The following is a 22,503-nucleotide window of genomic DNA, read 5'->3' on the forward strand; positions in this document are numbered from 1 at the left end:
CCAGTTAATATTTATGAAGATGACCAACTCTTTTCCAAACCAGAGTAGAAAGATTCAAGCTTGAGATTGTATCATTCATTAGGTCTAAAACTCCTCTGCAAACAACAAAAGTTCACTGATGGATTTGGAGACACAAAAATGACAATTTATGCCCATATGGTAATTATTAGTTCTGAACAGAAATGTATCCCCATTGACCTTTACCAGAGAGTTTATTTCCTAAAAAGCATCTACTGGAATATTTAGGAGCATAGGGGATAAGTAATTGGAGTTTCTATAACAAATGTTTATTTTCACAGATGAAGGACCGTTTCTTACTGGGAGCTCTCGAATAGTCTGGACAGGATGTTGGAGATGACGGGCAGGTCTGTCATTACAGCTGTCGTCAGCACCTGTTTAGGTTAAAGACACAACCACAGCCAGTTAGCTCATCGCCTTCAACGATTAGGTGAAAAACATACAGTACAATGCATGCTCAACACACAGTTCTTAAAAAAACTCACTGTACTGGGTCCCTCCACGGCTCGGCCAGGCTTCAGGGCACCGCCCAACCCCGGCTTCAGGCCCAGGATCCACACTAAGTGCTGGGAGAGAAAAGTGAGAAGCTGAAGGAGAAGGTTGAAATGAGGAGAAACTACATCTACATCAACTGACAAGGTCATGAAATGTACACTGACATACTGGTTACACAAAATCGTCTCTGGTCTGTTTCTGTAAGTTTTACAAAGCATGTACAAAAAAAGCAATCAAAACAGGTATAGAAACACATTTTGATAATTTGGTTTGTAAAAGTTATTCTTGGCAGGTCATTTCTTTTCTCATAATCAGTGCAAGTATACATTTATGCACATATAAATGTAATTTTGCCTTATTACAAGAGGAAATGTACATGCATGTGTGAGTGAGTGAGTGAGTGAGTGAGAGAGAATGTGGGCTGCCTATTTATCCTTGTCTAATTAGATGAGTGTGTGCATCCGTGTGTGTGGTTACGTGTAAATGTGTGGTACCAGGTGGTAGCAGTGTACCTGCAGTGTAGCCAGTACCAGCTGCCAGGAGGTGCCGAGCACGGCCCCGTGGCAGTGGGCCAGGTTCAACAAGGTTCGCATACACTGGATGTTCTTGGCAGTCAGCTGACAGAGGGACAGACAGTTATATTGCAGGTATGCAGGCATTTGCTGACACTTCTCCAGAGCAAATCCCAATGAGTGAAATAGGAGAAAAAGGGGTAATACATGCACATACAGTAGTGTAAGAGACCAGAAAACAACATGTTAACATTATTATTATTACTATGGGGAGAATTCTAATTACAGCATAATGATTCCAGGTTAGGGTCAATGTCACTGCCCATGTATTTTGAAATGTTATTGCACTCAAGGGAAATTTTGATGCACAGGATTACCTCCCTTACCTGGAGGATACTATGAGAGAGATCTGTTTTTATGTGGGCATTATTATAAAGTGGGTGTTGTGCATATTATACATATTAATAACACAGACAACCTGGTAAACAAATTGCTTTGCTGTGCATTTTATTTTATCGGAGTGTATGTGTGTAACTACTCAGAGAAACTTCAGCAACATCAGACAGGACAGATTTTTTGTGAACGGCACGTTTAAGTGCTTCTTTGGGTTATATCTTGGATATTGTAACTCTCAAATACCAAAAAACCATACCATGGTTTGGAGCCCATCTGGACTCAGTCTTGACTTGACTCAACCCTCTTTGGACTGCTCGAGTCACTGCTCAACTGTGCTCCGTCTTGCCTTGGACTTTGGTGGTCAGGATTACAGCTCTATTTTAGAGTATTCAGGGTATTTATCCTCCCCAACAGCAACAGTTTTGCTTTATTTTTGCAGCTGCTAAATCATTTTTTGGAAAATTGTTGTTTGTATAATTTGTCTTGATTATGAAAGGTTTCTAAGTTTTGTTTTTGGGAAAACTGCTACATGAATTAAATTAAATTAAATGTTAAGTGTCACCATAGCCTTTTCATAATTGTGTGTGCCTGTGTGTCCTTACCACCACAGTGCCCTGGGGCTGGGCGGTGAGTGGCTGGCCCACAGCCACCACCTGCTGATGAGATTCACTGGAGGGGCTGATAATCTGCACACTCTGGCCTTGGATCGAGTAGGCTGTGGAGAATACGCACAGAGAAACACATGTGCAAACACGTACCCACCCACACACACACATGCGCACACACATGCGCACACACATGCGCACACACACACGCACACACACACGCACACACACACGCACACACACACACACACACACACACACACACACACACACACACACAAGAGTCAAGTCTTTCAATGATAGTCAGTAATACACACAAACAGGTTTTGTAACAAGCTTACGACATGCAAGGAAAGATTTCTTAATTAACTCCAAGGCAAATATCCATCGAAAGTTGAGACCCAATTTGCCGGTTTTATCTCTACAAGCTAATATGCATATAATGAATGTCTGAGTAGTTGGTTTGAGAGCAGCTGTGTGTGTGTGTGTGTGTGTGTGTACATCTACATTCCCCAGACACATTCTCCTTGGTGTTCCTAATTAGAAGCCACAGTGAAAAGTTATGGATTAATGCAATAAGAGTACGGCAATAGGGACAGGCAGAGTGCCAACAGTTAAGCTCAGTTTAGCAGCATGCATATCTAACCATATGGGAGATGAGAAGTGCTCATTAGTTTAACAAAAATACACATGACCAGAGGCCATCCTCAGGGCTGGAAAGGGGGACCTTTAGATGTGTGTGGTACAGCTATATATTGGATTTCTTGCTTTAATGTTGGCATTAAAGCAGGAATACAAACATGCATATCAAACTCATGACCAAATGGTTTGCAGTATTATCCAGGTATTTCAGGTGTATTTGTATGTATGTGTGTGAGTACAGGCAATAAAGTATTTGGGTCGATGACTTGTACAAAGAAAAAGAGGTAACAGAACTTCAACTGAAGAGCCGTACCTTTGCTGGAGAGGTTGGCGGCACTGCTGCTCAAAACAGTCAGGGCATAGTGTGGCGGCAGAGAAGCCTTGCAGATGGCTGTAATGAAGGCGTCACGGGGCGTCACCAGACCCAGACGACCACACAGCGAGCCCATGGTTAGCTCTGCCTTTAGGATGTTCTCTGTGGCCGTCTCATCAGTGCTGAAGAGACGGAACAAGAGAGAGAAAAAAAAAAAAACAACAGAAAAATGAAGAGTGTAGTCTGATATCCAGTACATCTAATAGTATCTCTTTGTACAGTCTGCGGCAATTGACTGTTGTTGTGTGTCATGTGTTCGCATGTACTGTGTTATTACTTAAGTGGCAATGTCCACACCAATTCCAATCAAGGCTGATTGAATGATTATTATCACCCTGGGGAAAAGAGGTAGAAGGTGTGTGATGTATTAAGACTTAAGCTAAATCTTTAGTGTTTTTTTTTTTTTTTTGGATAGAAAATTGCAAACCATGTTCATCTCAAACTGAGGATAGCTGGTAGAGTTGTGTGGACACTGAACACTAAGTTGTATTTTATCTGTGAAGGCAAAGTTCTTGCTTGGCCTGTACATCACATTCAAGTTGCCAAGTATAACATATTGTGCAGTGTCATTGTGCAACATTGAATAAAACAACTATGAAACAGTCTAAAAGACAATTTCCTCTTTAGCGAATTGCTAGAAATCAGTTAAGGTCAAAGTTTACCTACTGTCAGCAATTGACATTTTCAAACACACAAACAGGAAATAAATTTGAACAAATTAAAAATGTTTGTTTGCAACTGTGAGGCACATATGACAAATCAATGGATCAGTATACAGTATAATTTTGGGATTTCCTATGGGACAATTCATTCTCTCCTGCTTAAATCACAAATATGTACATCCAACATGACTGCTGACTGCAAAAGAGCAGTTGGTGAAAAGGTAGAGCCCGTTTACCTGGCGTCTAGTAGCAGAGACAGAGCAGCCAGTAGACCACACCAGCAGGCACTGACCATCTCCTCACACACTAGGTGGGCTCCTGAGACAGAAACACAAATAATAAGTTTATTCAGGAATTATTTCACTCTAGTTTAGACAGTATCCATACAGTATTAGACGTACCTCCATTTTTGATATCTTATTTGAAAATATAAAGACATTCAGGCACAATACTGGCCACCAGGGGTCACAGAAGTGCAACCACCCAGAATTCTAATGAGTTTGGCAATCATGCAGTAAAACACAGACTGTAAACATGCAGTATGTGTACAGTTTGCACAGATACTCTAGTATTTCCCCCTTAAGATGGTGCTTTTCAGTTTACTGCACCTCTTCAAGCTTACTTATCTCTTTATATTTAATTTGATTGGTTTATGTCCTACATTTCACTGCATTATCAGAACATGCTTGTCTTTCTCCAAACACTTCTCACCAGACTGTGGCTGCCACTCCTGATCAGGATGAGCCTCCCTGAACTCAGCAGCTGCCTCCTCCTCCACGGCCAATTCTCTTTCGATCATAGAGGTGATGCCCCGCACCAGGTCCAGCAGGGCACTGAAGGCCACAGACATGGCATAGCCCTCCGGGATGGACGGGGGCTCCACCTTGTCCAGCATCTCTAGACTGGAGGATGAAAAAGGGACAGAGCAAATGAGGTTAAAGTGTGTGTATGTGCTGGTGTGAATTGAATTTTGTCCATAAATTCTAAATGTTACATGGTCCATCCATAAATTTAAATGTGTGTGTGTTCATGGGTGTATATACATTCAAACATACACCAGCTTTTTTTTTTTTCCTTGTCCCATCTTGACATCTAAACACTGCCTCCCTCCACACAAATTACTGCTTTATTTCGGTTGTCCCAAGTATCCAGTATCACCTTTGCATCATCTAACTCTTCCCTGCAGAACTAACTATCAAAAGTGGATTTAATGCCTGAAATTATTATAAGACCACGGCTTTTACCTGGATTCTGTTGGTTTGTCTGTTATAGAAAAAACAGCTGCTGTTATTTCTCCACTCTGTGTTTAAGACACTAAAAGCATCAAAGGTGTGTGCCTAACTCTCCTTCATACTAAGGAAAGTCAGCTCCATGCAGCCTTCAAAACAACCAGCAAGAATCCTAATTACTATTAGCAAATAGATTTCATTACCATCAGAAAGGGCAATTTATACAACACCTCTCTTTGTTACAGGAAGGCCTCTGGCTAATGTAACTCCCTGTATTTTAAACCTTGCTTTCCTGTGAAAAAACAAAAACTAATGACAATAGCATTTTCACTCATCAAGCAGGGTTAAGCCTTTGATCTCTTCCTTATTATGATCCCGTGTTGTTTAATATAAAATCGTTTATCACTGCTTGCAGCAGATACAGCTAACTTAGTGATGCTACAAGCTTATATTTATGGCAATATTTAAGCAGTACAGAGATGGTAATCCTTACAACTGTTCACTTGTTCTGTGCATGTGTTACAGGAATTAAATTTGTGTACACATGAAAGGAAAGGGATAAAAGGGAGTCAGAAAGGTGAACTATTTAAGTCTGTGTGGTAACAGTACTTACTAGGTGGCCTTGGCACTGCCCTGGACACTAACAGTCATAAGTGGGATCCAGGTACCACGGTATTCAAATGCAGCTTGGGTGGTTAGGTTGCCGCTGACCCCTCCCATCCCTGGGCTGCCCTGTGCTACGCCCTGGGCCCCCGAACCCGAGCCACCTGGACAGAAAGTCAGAGTGTGGTGGGGGAAGAGTGGATAAAACGAGTCAGAAAGAGTAGAATAAAGCACAAGACAACAAAAAAAAGAAGAAAAACATAAGAAAACACATTTTTGCTATTAAATATCCACGACAATTTCATGACTACTTGTGTCTGTACATCAACTGTGTTGATTTAATTTACTTGCTACTACTTGTTTAAAAATTGATTTTTGAAATGTATCTCAATGAATTTCTCAACTAAATCTGAATTTAAGGTGCATTTGAACAAATGTCCTTGACATCTACAGAGCTTTATGGACACATGGAAATTCATTGACTTTTCCAAGGCTCCAGGAATTGTTGAACAAAAAGAAAAGACTTTCAAATTCATTAGTAATACAGTCTTGTAGAGCTTATAATGAGGATTTGATTACATTAAAAAAAAAAGAAAAAAAAGAAAAGAAAAATCAGTGAACTGACCAGCAGGTGCACTGACGGCAGCAGTGTTGCCCGCATTGGGGTTGATAAAGAGGGACTGGATGAAGGAGCCTAGGGCGTTGACAATGTCTCTGAATACCTTAGTGGAGTGCTGCTTCATGTCGTATGACTGGCAGAACGAACTGAAAAAGGAAAAGAACACACACTTTTGCAATAAGAGGTCAGCAAGAAAAAAAAAAAAAAAAAAGCAAGAAACTGGCCATTTGGGTGCTGAGAACTATACTGCGAAAAACACCAAGCTTGGCTCAGGCTCAGCTCTGTGTTGTCAGACTTTGTTCAGCTTTCATCAGACTAAGCTGTGCTGTCAGGTTTAGCTAAATTAGCATGCTAAAATGCTAACTTTAACTAACTTTACAAAATATTGGCATGTTAACCTGCAAATATCATCCTCAACTTATGGAACTATGTTTGCACCAAATGTCATGGCAATCTGAAAAGTGAGACATTTCACTCTGGACCAAAGAGATCAACAGATGGATTGAGTCACGACCAGCATTGCTATTCCTAGAACCACGCTAATGCCATACAATTTAAACTATTCAGTATCCTGTCGACAGCAGAGACAGTATAAGTATTAAAAGTCGAGACGGCTACATAATGATAGCTTATGTTATTTGGATGGTAGAGGACACTGTGTACCGCAGTGGTATGCTTTGTAGGTTTCTTTTCCTGCTTAGCTCAACCTCTGTTGTTGTATCAAGAGTTAGATAAATCAGCAATTATGGAAACATTTAGCTATCATGACCAGATACATCGCACTGTTTGGCTGTAAACTGAAGCGTCATTAAAGAATGATCAAGCAGTGTGAGGCACAAAACACCTCCAGTCTTTTTTCACTCAATGCAGCTGTGGAATGTGAGTTAACATTTATGTAAGACGGGAATAAAGAACATTTTAAGGCTTTGAGACTCATTATATAAAATCCGTGGTTGATTTTGTACAGCTTAATATTGCTTACCGTAATAAATGTGGCTGCACACATAACCTATGGACTGATTCCACAGCCACTGCTCTCAGCCACTGTGGCTTCTCCCCATCCAGAAACTTTACCAGCAGAGACAAGAAGATCTCACACTCAGTCACCTGCAAACCAAACACACACATATCAGAGTGGGACAGACGTTTGGCCAGCTTTGTCCTATAACTGGAGGCTGGCCTCTGGCAAAATCCCTGAATCCCTTCAGGCTTTGATGAAGCTACTCTGTGGCATACCATACTTCTTGATGGAGGCGGGCAAAAGACAAATTTCCATTTCAAGGACTGATAGGATATCACTAAATAAAAACAGCTGCAATGCTGAATTACTCAGATGCAGCTAAGCTCATTAAAGCGCCTGGAGCAGAACTAAGACAAAACTACTACTATGCTAATCCAATGCTAATCAGACCAGGTCAGTTAAGTGTATCAGATCTGTGCTGGAGAAAATCCCTTGCTCATAGAGTATCCATCAGGCAACAGTTCTGGCCAGTCGACCATCACTGCAGACCGGTCCCTTACCAGTAAGCTGTAGAAGTGCTTGATGAGGACTGAGACCACACGAAGCAGCCTCATACAGATGGGAAAGTAAGGTTTCTCCACAGGTGCTGGTGAGGCGGCGCTGCTGCTGCCCTGCCGGAACTTGATGTTGGGAGAGAAGAGCTTGATGACGAGGGGACACACCCGTTCCTTCAGCAGGAAGCTGAACTCCTGGTGCTGGGGAGAGAGAGAGAGAGAGAGAGAGAGAGAGAGAGAGAGAGATCAGATGAAACATAGTAATAAAAAGACAGACTATTGTTAAAGAGGATTCATTTCACTGCACTGAGCTGCATAATCTCTGATGTTAAGATAATATAAAATACACAGGAGTAGGAGGTCGACAAAATGACAAAAATATCTGAGGAAACATTAATCATGCAAAGGTTAAAGTCTTCTAGGGTTTTGCATCTGTAAATTCTCTATCTAATAAGTGTCCACAAAATTAGCCATAACATGTAAGGCTGCATGTACCTGCAGGAATACGCCAGGGAAATCATTAAGAACAGACTCCAGCAGCTCCAGGCCAAACGTCCGGGTCATCTCTGTCATCCCCACCAGCCAGTAGGGGGCATCAGCATTCACCAGCTGGCACAAGTCCTGTAGCGAGGTGCACAACAGCATTTTAAACAATGTCCTACACACATCACAGTGCTTGAAACAGTGCAGTCACTGAGCTCTGCTGCAAGGATAAGCATGATCACAGAAAAGTGCAGCGTGGGTGAGGAATGATGAGGGACTTTGAGACAAGGGACCTTTGAATCACTTCTTGCACATTTCACTTCATTGCAGAGATGAAAGCAAGTACTAACTTATTTTCAACTTTAAAACTCAAGGTTATGAGGTTGGTAATATCAGTAATTTTCAGTCGTGGGGACTATTTTGATTTCTTGTCTCTAGTCCACAAATGATGAGATCATGAGCCATGTTTCAAAACCAACTTGATCCAATTGTTTCATCTGAAGCTGCTGGGAAGAGGGCATAACAGTGTAGAAGGCTGCCGCCCCCTGGTGGACATACCTGGAACAGCATGTATGCATCTTTTGCACTGGGCCTCAGGGTGCTAACAGACCGCCTGTTGGTGTTACCCTGGACAGGAGGAGGCTGCTCCACAATGCCTGGGGGGGGGATACAATTAATATTTTAGGCATTTAAACAACTCATTGAGAGTACAACAGTAAAATGAGTGAATCAACAGGGAAAGTGTTAGTTCAGAGTAGGGACATTACTGATTAATCAATATTAATAATCAATGACTGATTAATAGGCTGATTAATCGATTACTGGTGTTGACTGCCCTCCTGGACTCCCTATTAAACATACTGCCACATGTCCAGCAATTAAGTAGATGAGGAAAACGTTATAACTGATAGAAAGGATGGCTGTTGGGAAAAAACAATCACCATTATTCTCCTTAAAGAGAAAGGAGAAGATTCGGTTGGCAGTCTAACTGGCGTTTACCCTGATGCTGATGACAAGTTTTGAGCTTCCAAAGAATCCTATATATAACCTATATACTACTCTGTACTCTCTCTGTAGACACCTCTCCATCATGGCACAATGTCTCATGAACTGATGCTTAAATTTGCTGTAAATCTTTCATGAGATCAGACATCAAATTTCTCTGTGCAAATTTTGTATCCCATCAATGTTTCAACTTCCATCAGTATATGGACTCCCCATTTTCCTCAAATAGCACCAACTCCCTCTGACCTTTGAACCGCTCATCCTCAGCCACCATCCTCTCAAAGACCACAGTGACGACCTGTCTGACGGTGGCGGCCGCTGTGTTGTTGGTGATGTTGTCCTTGGTGAAGTGAAGACGGAAACACAGCACAATGGCCTGGGCAGGGACAAAACATACATCAACAATCTATCTTCAGGAGGGGTAAAATAAAATCATGTTCTGAGTTCTCGGCCATTGCAGGTTACAAGGATTGATCAGGTAACTTCATATAGATGGGAGTCTTAAGAGTTTTACTTTTCAATATATTGGTGTCCTGTAACATTTAACGAAAATAGTGTGAAAAGAATCAGTCTGATAGTCCATATAATTTGGCACAGTGTTATGATGTTGCACAAACTGGAGCAAGGATACCACAAATATATTTATGGGTATAATAAAACATTATAGCCACAGTTTAATAATATATGGATGATGACTCACTGAGAAACAGAACTGGATTATATGGATACTTGCAAGGCTTTGAGTCCACATACATGCAAACATTCTGTGTGATATTGGCGTGTGTCGTTCTTGTACCTTGGAAAGTACTTCATCGTGTACAACTGTGTTGGTGGTTAGCAGGACCAGGACCGTCTGTAAAAGTTTCAGCTCCTCCAAACCGTTTTCCATCAGCTGCCACAACATGTTGATGATGTTCCCTGCAGCTGCCTGCAATGTATACACAAACGCCTTAAATTGTTTACATTGATATTAAATCTTAGCATATTACTGATCATCCATCAGTGTGTGCACATTAGAGTTTCGCGGTATACTGTGGAATGAAAATTGACGGTTATCATCCCATGTACATTTGCTTATCTACGGTATTGAATTCTACCGTATTAGTGTTAGGAAAAAAACAAAAAACTTTCAAGTTTATATCAAGTTTCATGTGTGTCAGGAAATACTATTTTGTGAAATAGCGTTTGTTCAACCAAAAAAACAAAAAAAAACCTTCTGTTTTCATTCCCTTAAGGGTCATTGTAACAGATAATAATAATTGTGTACAGTGAAACTGATATTTTCTGAGACGGTTATTGTACCGTGAAAATCTCCCGTTATCTAACGTTGCAACCCTAGGTACTACGCATGCACTTTTAGTTCAACTCAGGAGGTAGTATCAGAGCTGCTAGACTGTGACAGAGAAAAGTCAAATGAGAGCTCAGCCTGAGGCCACACAAAACAACAAACCACACACTTGTGGGACCAGCTGGTGCTGCCTGCTTAGGGGTCATAAAATCATGGAGTTCAATAATACCAAATCTAGCTGCCAGTCAATATTACATCGCTTGATGCTCACAGTAAGTGACACAGCATGTCCTTTCTTGGGTCAAGCTGCCCAAAATACAAATACCCGTCACGCAACCCCTCTGAGCTGCTCTTTTGTGTATTGCTGGCTAGTCACAGGACTCCAAAACCAAAAGATAGGAAATATACAATGATATAAAACAAAGAAAATCAGCAAATCCTCACATTTGAGAAACTGGAACCAGCAAATGTTTGTTATTTTTGCTTGATTAATGACTTTAATCAGCTAGCTGATTATCAATTTGTTGGCTTGTCATTTTCTGTCTAATATTTTATACTTTTTATATAATTTGTTTCAGCTCTAAAGCCACGGCTACATTTAAGATACTGCAGGATTTAACACTTAAACATAAAAACATAACCTTTTTCTCTGTTCAGAGAGTTTATGCTACATTGCAACTCCCAAACATTTCTACAGGGGTTTAGATGCAATTGGTTCGAGATTTGGCTCAACGTCGACTCTGTGGAGTGTAATAGAATCATCCAACAGCAACAACCTTGTTGACACATTTTACTATGTAGATGTGGTTCAGGAGCATACAGTTATCATTAACAGTGTTTTCATTGCAGAGGTTGATGCCCAGATTTGAAAATGTTGACAGTTTTGTTGTGCTATCAGTAAGAAGCAATGTGTCAGTGTCTGTTCTGTCCTATTACAACCTTTTCTTTCAAGATATTTGAACAGATCCCTCTCCTTCCCCAAGGAAACAAAATGACATTAACTGTCACCACATTCCCTCTACGTGACAAAGTATCTGACTTGTTTGTCTGCAGTGACACCTTAAAAATCAATACTGAGGTAATAGAGGTTTGACTTGTAAGGCCCTCAGGTAGCTTTTAAACCCTGCAGTTCAGAGTTGCTGATGAGGTGGAGTGCTGCTGGCAGAGAAAAGAGAGGACTCACAATGTTCAATGGATCAGAAAATGTGCGTGCTGTACAATATGTGAGGTGTGTGTCTTAGATGTCCTAGATGTTTGTTTGGAGCAACAGCCGCTCAAAGACAAGGATAGAGAACTCTGGCAAAGGGTAGCGAAAAAAAAAGAAACTAAGACTAAATGCTATCTTAAAGGCCAAGAGAAACTCCAATAACCTCAGACTAGCAGAGAAAATCTGCCTGACACACTCATGTTGAGCTGCCCTTGAATGAGGCACTCCACCACCCACTCAAGTAGGCCACAATAAAATTGTGTTTATTATAGACAGTATCTTTGAGGTGTGAATATATGCAACAGTATGAACTGATGTGGATTAGTGTTGAAACGATTAGATGACAGTTGACATAAAATAAATAAACAATTTTGATAATCGTGGTTATTTATGAAGCAAAAATGACAAACAAAAGTGGGTTCCAGCTTCTCAAATGTGAGGATTTTCTGCTTTTCCCCTGTTTATATAATTGGAAATCAAATATTGTAAGGTTTTGGACTGTTGTTTAGACAAAGCAAGCAATGTGAAGATGTCACATTGGGCTCTGGGAAATTGGCATGGTCATTTTTATAACAACTGATATGATATGTTATAGTTTATCGAATAATCTGAGAAACAATTAGCAGATGGATTAGTAATGATAATTCATTGCAACCCAAATGTTCATAATATGTACTGAAAAGAGAAAAAATGATGTCGGTAGAAATGTTGCCACCAGCAGAGATTTTGCAATACCGTTTCCACTGCGGGAGTGTTTCCCCTACCATAGCCTTAATGAGAATTTGTTAAGCTATTAATAGAGGAAACGTCCACTAGCCGCTAGGCTAATTTATGCAGTGTAAAATGCCATAGGCTTAAGCTAATAACGGTGACAAGTAAAAAGCAGTTGTTTTGTCTATGAACCTTGACAGTTTGGCCATATCGCCCACCCCTAGCCTGCCATGTCACAATTGAGAGGCTTTATTCTGGGAGTAAAGAACACTCAGACTCTCCTACCAAAGGCATAAGCTTTAAAACCTATGTTGCCTAATGATATGATGCCTAATTAAATAAACGCCTGACATCAAAATGTAGAAAGGGATGGCTTTTAATAACTGTCTTTTATGGTGTATTAACAAGGCAGTTGTACAACAGCTCCAGGGTGTCAGCTTTGAAAAAGCTCTGATCTCAGGTCTGACTCCAGCTGGGTTATTTAAAAAAGTTCAAATCCTCTCCACCCATTACATAAGCGTGTATTACTTATATCTGATTGGGTATTGATGAGTTACATTGATTCCTGTATTGATCTGAATTAATTACCTATAGGATATTAGAAAGGATGTGCCTAAGGTGGTAGGTGAACTTAAATTTGCTCTAAATAACAATATCCACAAGGACATGTGTATTGACTTGGCACTCTTGGAGATGATAATCACCTTGTGTCATTCTGTGAAGTAGAGTGACACAAGGTGATGAATCCAGATGAGAGCAGTGGCCTCTTATTGATTTCACCACCTTACCAAAGGGGTAGATGGAGAAATGGAAGCCTGAGGAATTTTGTGGAAAATCTGGAGCAACTTAATATCAGCTAGGTGTTTTTATTGGTTGATGCTGTGTGTTTATGCCATTTTATGCATTAATCTTCTGATTCAGAACTGACACAAAGAAGTCATGATCCTACAAAATTCTACATCCTACAAAACATCGTTTTTGTCTTAGCTGATCTAAGACAAAAACGATGTTAGACAAGATAATGGAATTTTGACTCAGGCATATTTCTATTTTCTATTTCTCTAATCTTTTACTGCCCTAATATTCATAAAAAATTATACAAATTATTAATTTGTATAATTTAATGTTTTTTTTTATCATATTGCTCTTTGATTAGGCTTATAATATGCTAATCTCTATTTTCTGTGTGCGCATATGTCAACTCGGAACATAATAAGCCTTAGTCAGCTGTATGTATATGGGAATATCGAAATGCTACTCATGGTCCTCACCTCAGATACCACCTCATGGGACATCAGTCTCTGGATGGCAGCCAGACACAGCTGGGTGATCTTTGGCTCTTTGGTGCCACAGCCCATCAGAAAAGGCTGCACGACCTCTGAGCTGTTCTCCTTCAGAGCTGCAGGAAAAGGACAGCGATAAAGCTAAATGTCACTGTAAATTCTTTGGATATCTGTACAGATGCTTCAAATTGGGGGAAGGAGTGAAAAGTATAAAGACGCTGTCATTAGATTTACTTAAATAAATATCAAATATAAGACATTCCTGCACAAAACACAACATGCTGGGTTTTTCCAGGTATTTTTGTCTTTATTTGTTAGTGAGAGCTGCAGAGATAGGCAGGAAAGGCGGGAGAGAGGGGGGGATGACATGCAGCAAAAGGCCGCTGGTAGGAATCGAACCCGGGCTGTAAGGACTCAGCCTTAATGGTACGTGCCCTACCAGGTGAGCTACCGGGATGGAGAACAAATACCATACCAAGGCATAAAATAACAAAAAGAAAACATTCTCTGTAACTTTATTATTATTAATCACAGGTTGAGTTATGAAATAAAAAAAAAAGTGAATCCAATTACTTTTAAAGGATATATTTGTACTGGGTTTTTAATCCTAGAATTTGAAATAGTAACGAAAAATGAAATGATAGCAAGGCCTTGATACATTTGTGCTGTCTAATCATAATCATAATAGTGAACCAGTGCTTTGCATCCAACTACCTGTATCATTTTCACCATCATTACATTGGTTTGGCTTACACCTGCACAGCAGGTTTCAGCATTCAATGTTTTTGTAATACCTCATTACGCTGCTGTGACTAACAAATGCATTCAGGAAACAAAGATAAATGAACTCTTCAACAATGAGTTAGTGTGCAGTTTGCAGTTTACAGAGCGGCAGTTGGAGTCAGACAGTTAACAGTGGAACTCAGAAAATGTCAGCTATGTGTCAACTCTGCAAATGTTTCTAAAAGCTGGACTTTGTTTATCAAGACAGCATAGAAACAATTTCCTATCCAGGTGTTAAGAGACTAGCCACATTTGAAAGTGCTTTGTAGGGAATTCAGACCATGCAGATGTCAATTTACAAACAAAGCTGAGGCATGAGCACTAATATATATTAATATGCAGGTATCCTTTATCTTACAGTGCACTGGGTGAGCAACCAATATGACAGCAATATGGGAATTATTTGGGAATAATAATAATATAAACTTTATTTATAGAGCAGTTCTCAAAACAAATTAAAAGTGCTTCACAGAGAGAGAAATAAAATACCACAGTGAATCATAAAATGCATAAAAAACAATAAAATAAACAGACAGGCCAGGTAAGATCAGGATATGCTTTCCGATAAAAATGCGTTTTAAGAAGAGACTTAAAAGAAGACACTGACTCAGACAACCTAATTTCTTCGGGCAAGTTGTTCCAGAGCCTCAGGGCCCTGATGGCAAAAGCTCTGTCCCCCCTAGTTTTCATCCTGGACTCAGGAAGAGAAAGACCCCTGCCCGAAGATCTCAAACTACATAAAGGTTCATAAGGGATTAAAAGCTGTTTACAGGAAGGGCCAGAGTCGCCTCTATTTTCTGAGGAGGCTGAGGTCCTTCAACATCTGCCGGACAAAGCTGAGGATGTGTTATGAGTCTGTGGTGGCCAGTGCTATCTTGTATGCTGTTGCATGCTGGGGCAGCAGGCTGAGGGTAGCGGACGCTAACAGACTCAACAAACTGATCCGTAAGGCCAGTGACATTGTGGGGGTGGAGCTGGACTCTCTGGCGGTGGTGTCAGAGAAGAGGATGCTGGCTAAACTACACGCCATCTTGGACAGCGTCTCCCACCCACTCCATGACGTGCTGGTCAAACAAAGGAGCACCTTCAGCGGAAGACTCATCCCCCCAAAATGCACCACAGAGCGCCACAGGAAGTCATTCCTGCCTGTGGCCATCAAACTCTTTTACTCCTCCCTCTAAGTGTCAGTCTGCATGATCCTAAGTCACTAAACTGGACATTGATCATTACATCTCTGCAATACTTGACATAATTGTGCAATATTCTGTGTTAATACTCCTGTGCAGTATACTCTTTTCAGTTTAAAATTCCCTATTTATTGATATTTATTCATACCTCTATTACTGCTGCGCAATATCCTCCGTCTCATTATAATCTTAATAAGCTACACTTAACTTGACAGTTCATGCACTATTACCTTATACCGTATTATTATCATCATCAACCGGTAAACCCACTATGTACTTCACACTTATTTTATACTTATACCCACTTGGTACTTAATTTATTTTCTGACCTGTATTATGGTGTATTACATTTTTTGCTTAGTACTTCTATCCCTGTGAGCACTGACGTGATAGTGAGCAGCTGTAACAAAAGAGTTTCCCCTCAGGGATCAATAAAGTATTTCTGATTCTGATTTGTGAAAAGGTCTAAAATATAATCTGGAGCCAGGCCATGAAGAGCCTTAAATGTAATCAGTAAGATCTTAAAATCAATCCTAAAACAAACAGGGAGCCAATGTAAAGAGGCTGAAACAGGTGTGATGTGATCGTACCTCTTGGACTTGGTTAACAGCCTAGCAGCTGCTTACAGTACACTGCACATAACTTGACACAGGCTGAATCCATTAATAAAAAAACTAAAATAAAATATAGTGGGTGATGGCCTTCTGTATGTCTCTTTTATGCAGAAAACACTGTCATGTTAATGTAAACACATTAATACCATTGTTTGCTTGTATTTTTTCCATTCATATGGGACAGTGCACATCAATCAACATTAACACTGTGAAACAAGTGATGTCAATAGAAGTTTGCACCTGTAACCCAAAGACAACTAAAAACAGACACCATGATGAACATTAACATGATCAGGAGTAAAGTAAATCAGGAGTAAAGTGCACACTTGAACAAAGTGGCAACTAGATGATAGATATATCAGTTAACCACCACTGTTGTCACTTTCTAACTCACCTGCCAGTATGTCTGTATTCCTGGCTGCAATGGTCTTAATCTTCACAATGCCAGACTCCGCAGCCTAGGGCGTACAAAAGAGAGTAGACATTTAGGTTAACATTTGATGTAACATGCATCAAAAAGGTGCTGATGGTGCAGCACCACTGTGCTACCAGTGGTAGACACAACGTCTTGTAATGATGGCCACAGGGGAGAAACAGGAAGGCCTCGCTGCTTAAATCTGGTAAGAACGGACTTCAACTTGAGAAGGATGTGCTAGTAGAAAGTGATTTCCCCAGTGAGGTGTCTGGAAGTAAAGGGGGAAGGAGGACTGTCAAGAAAGAGAAAGGGCAGGAGGAGGGGATGACATGGAAACAGACTAAATGTGAGTCAGTCTGTGTCTGCGTTAGAGAAACAGACAAACCAGTCAAAAGAGATCTTAATATCAGCGATCTTTCTATAACAACCGTAAGCCACCACAAGCCTGTCAAGATCTTCTCTCCTCCTCTCCCCAGCACTCTTCCCCATCACTACTCCCTCTCACCCTTTCTACCTATTCTCACTTTTACTCCTTCTTCACCAAATCGTCTTCTCCTATTCTGACTTTTTTGCCGTTACCATAAGAAAACACCACTTTTTTTTACTGCAAATAACCTGTCTAACAAATACAATGTGCAAATGTGTAGGCTACCTTGAGACAACTGTACTGTAAGTCCACAGACTGACAGACCATAACTACATTATTTATCTCCTGTATCATCTCAATGAGCATTTTTCTTATGGCAACCTGATGCTGAGGTAATCACCATCTGCAAAGCCCACACATGGCAAGAAAGAAGCATATTGTGAACAAAAGCAGTCTGCCCTGCAACATATTTAGCTATTCTGCTTTGTATCACTGTTGTTAATATGACTTCCTTGCAAAAATGGAAAATGTAGCATTTAAAATCAATTTATATTTTTTATTCTGGAAAGAATCTTGCAAATTGCAGCTTTTAATCACAACATCTGGCATATCACTTGATCACATATCACACATCAGTGGTAGCAGCAGCATCTTAACTGAGCAAACAGCCAATGGGCCTACATTACCATGATGCATTTTTCATATAGCCACTGCATGATCTGACTACATCCCGAGCATGCTTGTGTTACAAATGACTGGATTCTCAACTCCTTTCTCAAAACCATCATCATCATCCTATAATCTCTGCATGCACAGAAATACAGTATGAGCCCAATTTCAGTGACCACTTCTAGTCTAAAGCAGTGCAAAACATCTTAGATAAGTGAAAAAAGCTAGCAAAACATTCAACCAACACAATGTTTGTGTACAGTATTCAAGCACAATGTAATGATAAGCAAGTTGTACTTCTCTGGATTAGACACCCTTGATGGGGAGAAATCATGCAATTGCCCTTTAAGTCAGAGTGGCTGAAATATTGTATGACAAACCTGATATATATATATATATATATATATATATATATATATATATATATATATATATATATATATATATATATATATATATATATATATATATATATATATATATATATATATCACTTTAACGTGTCATTTGAATAGCCACAAGGTCGAGCCACTGTGGAGGTCAACAATTCATAACCTGCTGAACAGTCGGTTACCAAGCAACCACTGGTTAGTGTGTTGGGCTGTTAATACAAACTGTGAACTGGCATATTACCATACAGCTCCTTAAAAAGTTAATCTTCAAAAAAATGCTAGTCTCCCTCTTCTCCTTTGTTCCTCAAACAGAACCAGAGGTCTTTACGGGGCAATGAGGAGAACACAGAGAGCTTTTTTAGGACCAAATAATTACAACCATGCTGTGGCTACTTTTGATATTCCCAGAGGCTGAGACCATAATATACTGTAGCTAGTATGAAGGATAACTAAAAAGACAAGTGCAAGTCTGGTGGTTTTCTTTGGCTTTGCATTGGTCATTTAAATTTAGACCTAAGTTACAGCTGTGATAAGTTTAGAGCTGCAACTTTTAGTCAACTGACTTGAAAACGAATAGTCAACCATTTTGATGATGGATTAATTGTTAAAGTAATTTATCAAGGGAAAATGCTAAACATTTACTGTTTCATTTCCCTGAATGAGACTCATTTATCCAGCGGCTCACTTGAACTTGATGGATTTACTTGATTTGGACATAACCGCGCAGCTGTTAAAACCTCAGGTGGGGTTGGCATTTTTGTTAAGAACAAAGTTTTTGACTACTTCTTTGTAAATGTTGTGGATAAAGCATATGATGGAAGTCTATGTTTACATTTTGAACACCGGTGGTCACAATATTCTTTTATCATAATCTCTTGCTATTTATCCCCGGAAACCTCAACATGGGGATAGAATGTAGATTTTTTTCTTTAGCCATTTATTGGTGCTGATGTACTCCACAGAGGTAGACTGTTTATATTTGTGGTGACTTGAAGAGTTGTATTGCAGACTTAAGAGATTATGTTGATGTAGATGATATTTCTCCTAGAGTTGTAGTGGATACGTTTGTAAATAAGCACAGGGAGACCAATATTCCATTTTTAAAAGATTCTAAATGCTACGTGCTTATCAGGAGGTTAAATCCAGAAAATGATAACTTTACATCCATTTCTGTACAGGGTAAAGCTGTTGTAGATTATATTGTGACACCACATGTTGATCTAAAAACATGCCTTGAATTTAGTGTTTACACACCCTCTGATCTTGTGGACAGGGTTGGATATGAAGGTATTCGTTTGATTGATGATCGTAGTAGACTTCCTGACCACGCAGTGCAGTGTCTACGATTCCAAACAGGAGCATTCTTTAACAGCCATAACAGTGTAGACTTTCAGCAGTAAGTAAAAAGACGAAACAATTTTCTTTCTTCTGAGATGTGCTGTAAGGCTCTCATTGAGGTCATAGATCAATTGGAAAATGGACAGAAAATGCAGGATTATGTGGATTATAGTTATGGTCTTTTTTGTGACCTTTTGTAAAAGGAAATGGATAAATATTGTGCTGTAAAAAAGAATGGTGTGAAGAAGTATTATAGAATAATACAACCATATTGGAATAATGAATTAAATAAGTTAAACATTTTCTCTGCTGAGCGCAGGTTAAGTGTAAGGACCAGAGCAAGAAAAGGAACTTAAAAAAATGAATTTAAACATTGTCAATTTAATTTTGATAGAAGGCTGAGATTTTTCAAGAGACGTTTTAAGAGAGGACAAACTCTCCAATTAGAGCAATTACAACTCAGCAATGCAGAGCAATTTTGGAGGGAAATACATAAACTGCGTCCAAAAAAGAGCAAGCTGGTCCCAGTGGAGATTCTAATGGAAAATGGTGAATCTTCATTTGAGACTAACCAGATATTTAAAGAGTGGGAAACAGAGAATAGTAATTTCTATGCATGCAATAGCCCTCCTCTATTTAATGATCAATATTTAAATGAAACCTGTATATTAAAACGTGATTTTGAAAATGGGATGAGTAATACAGCATATTGCTCAAACCATATGCTGAGCAGAGAGAATACACTGGACGAGGCGCAGAGGGTAATAGATAAAGCTAAATTAAATAAAGCTGTGGGTGTGGAGGACATCCCTAATGTGGTCCTTAAAGCCCCTAATATGTTGAATATTTTACATTGTCTATGTCAAACGTGCTTTCAGAATGGTATTATTCCATCTGTGTAGAACAAATCCATAATCAAACCCACCCCTAAATCTGCAAAAGCTGACCCTAAACTATTAAATTACAGAGGCATCAGCCTGATCAGTACAGTTTATAAATTGTATTCACGTGTCCTCAATAATAGACTTAATAATTACCTAGAGTCTCATGTGGTGTTGGTAGATGAGCAGAATGGTTCCAGGAAAAACTGGGCATGTATTGGAGCCGCCTGGTCCAGTTGCCAGAGGAAAGGCTAACCAAAAAGATTTTAAACTGGGACAGAGCACACGGTTACCCTTGGTCAAGAGAGGTCTCTGTTTGGGTTTTGAACTGCTGGTCAGATAAAACAAGTTATTTAGACTTCGCTTTTGGCTCTGGGAACTTATGATTCACTATTTTCTTTAAAAAAAAATGACAGATTCATTGATAATGAAAATAATTGATAGTTGCAGCCCGAGATGAGTTGTGCTTCAGTAGCTGCTGGTTTTCAGATGTCTTCACACCTGTGAACCTGTGGCGCTCGATCAACGCCGATATACCACAACATAAACTAACTGCACGCTGTGCTACAGTTGTCAATCTAGTCAACTGAAATGAGTTACCCAAAACTTCTGCAGCCTGTGGCCCAAAGACTGTGAGAAAGATGAGCATGTTTTCTCCAATCGCCAAGTTATAAATAGTATTTAAAGTCTCCTTCAAATTACATTATAGTATTGAAGGTATTCATCAAGATATTTGCCCCGCAGGATGTTAGTAAATGATAATAGTGGCTGTTAGCGAGGTGATTTAACAGGGTGATATTCTCTGATTTGCTGAGGCTGATGATGAGACACATTTGTCCACTGCACAACTCTTTCTTCTGCTACTGTAGAATCTGTGAGTCAGTCAAACAGAACCAGCAAACCAATAAATGCCTAATTAAAAGCATTTTGTTTTGGGTTTCCGTTGTTCAGCCTCGAGTGGAGCCATGTGCTTCATCTTGAAACCAATAACAATAAATCCCTGCATGTGAATAAAGATAACATTTTTGTGCACAAAACCTTATCAGTCTCCACAATGAAAATCTTTTTTTTATACTGGCCTACTTCTTGATGAAATCTCTTTTTGCGTGTAAACACATTGTTCCACCTACTTCCTCAAAAAAAAAAGTGCTGTTTAAGCTTTCTGTTGTAAAAATGTAGACAGTACTTCTCTCTGAAAAACTGTCAGCATTATTAAGTCACCGCCATGTGAGGGGAACTACCACTGGCATGATGATGTCATTGTAACAGAAAGCAGAAATGCCAGCCCTATCACGTTAATGGGTAATCTTATGGAGGATCTTTCTGAAAAGCAAAAATAAGTTCATGTTGTTTGTGTCTATATTCTAAGGTAGGTGTCTACAGTACCACTGTGCTGGATAGTAAAATCTGAAAACTTCACCAAGATAGAATTAAGAATAGTTTGTTAGCATGCAACAGCCACATACCGCTAACGTTTAGCCAACGGCATGTTGTCAAGGCCTCATGGTTGCTGTAGTTGTTGACAGCTAACAGAATGCATTTTTCTAGCTTACAATCCTAATGCATCTTCAAAGTGGCTTGGAGCGCATTTACTAGGGCTGGGTATCAAACCTCAACACTTTTTCAGTACCACCCAAAATGTGTTCATAGCATCGGCTATCAAAAGTATACAAAGTTGGCTTCTTAGATTTGTTAACTTATGGTTTAATTTGATATTTCTTGATTTAGATCATAACTTTGAAATTTAAGACTCAGGCTAAGTTCTGGTGGGGCCGCTTGTGTTAAGACAACAATAAACAATGATAACAATTTTGAGAAGTCTGGCATATTTTATTAAATTGAAAAAAAAAAAAAAAGGTTTTGTAAAAAAAAAAAACATCTTTAAATTAGTCAAACCAAGGAACTGAAGAAGTATTGTTTTGGTATTTGGTACCAAAATCATGTACCGTAATGGTATCAAAATTGAAAGATTTTTAAATGATACCCTGCCCCCACCTCTCACCCCTGCATTTATGACTGTTTACTTGTGATCAGATCTCCCAATACACATTTGTATGCCAAGTTTAAAAAGGGCCTTAGTTACATTACAGCAGAAGGGATTTTAGTGCATTTGCATGCATACAGTAACTCTAGCATGGCATTTTTTATCATTTAGGTCATCCGATCTCACCATGTAATGATATACACTATATTAATCATGTAAGCACTTTC

General features: G+C 39.5%; 1 protein-coding gene across 4 annotated transcripts in view; it reads right to left on the minus strand.

Annotated features, from left to right (window-relative positions):
- mon2 (MON2 homolog, regulator of endosome-to-Golgi trafficking) overlaps positions 1–22,503 on the minus strand; it is a 42,015-nt gene that overhangs the window by 15,341 nt on the left and 4,171 nt on the right. For all 4 annotated transcript variants that reach the window (XM_044193377.1, XM_044193375.1, XM_044193376.1 and 1 more), the window contains exons 2-18: positions 16,625–16,688; positions 13,635–13,762; positions 9,954–10,085; positions 9,404–9,533; positions 8,711–8,808; positions 8,165–8,290; positions 7,676–7,870; positions 7,137–7,261; positions 6,161–6,300; positions 5,546–5,699; positions 4,415–4,605; positions 3,940–4,021; positions 2,982–3,163; positions 2,024–2,136; positions 1,026–1,130; positions 504–584; positions 319–392 (exon numbers count right to left, since the gene is read on the minus strand). In XM_044193377.1, the coding sequence (XP_044049312.1) occupies positions 319–392; positions 504–584; positions 1,026–1,130; positions 2,024–2,136; positions 2,982–3,163; positions 3,940–4,021; positions 4,415–4,605; positions 5,546–5,699; positions 6,161–6,300; positions 7,137–7,261; positions 7,676–7,870; positions 8,165–8,290; positions 8,711–8,808; positions 9,404–9,533; positions 9,954–10,085; positions 13,635–13,762; positions 16,625–16,688 (2,120 nt within the window). The remainder of the gene's footprint in view (positions 1–318; positions 393–503; positions 585–1,025; positions 1,131–2,023; positions 2,137–2,981; positions 3,164–3,939; positions 4,022–4,414; positions 4,606–5,545; positions 5,700–6,160; positions 6,301–7,136; positions 7,262–7,675; positions 7,871–8,164; positions 8,291–8,710; positions 8,809–9,403; positions 9,534–9,953; positions 10,086–13,634; positions 13,763–16,624; positions 16,689–22,503) is intronic.

The sequence above is a fragment of the Siniperca chuatsi genome, linkage group LG4 (assembly GCF_020085105.1).
Source record: "Siniperca chuatsi isolate FFG_IHB_CAS linkage group LG4, ASM2008510v1, whole genome shotgun sequence".
Taxonomy (NCBI): Eukaryota; Metazoa; Chordata; class Actinopteri; order Centrarchiformes; family Sinipercidae; genus Siniperca; species Siniperca chuatsi.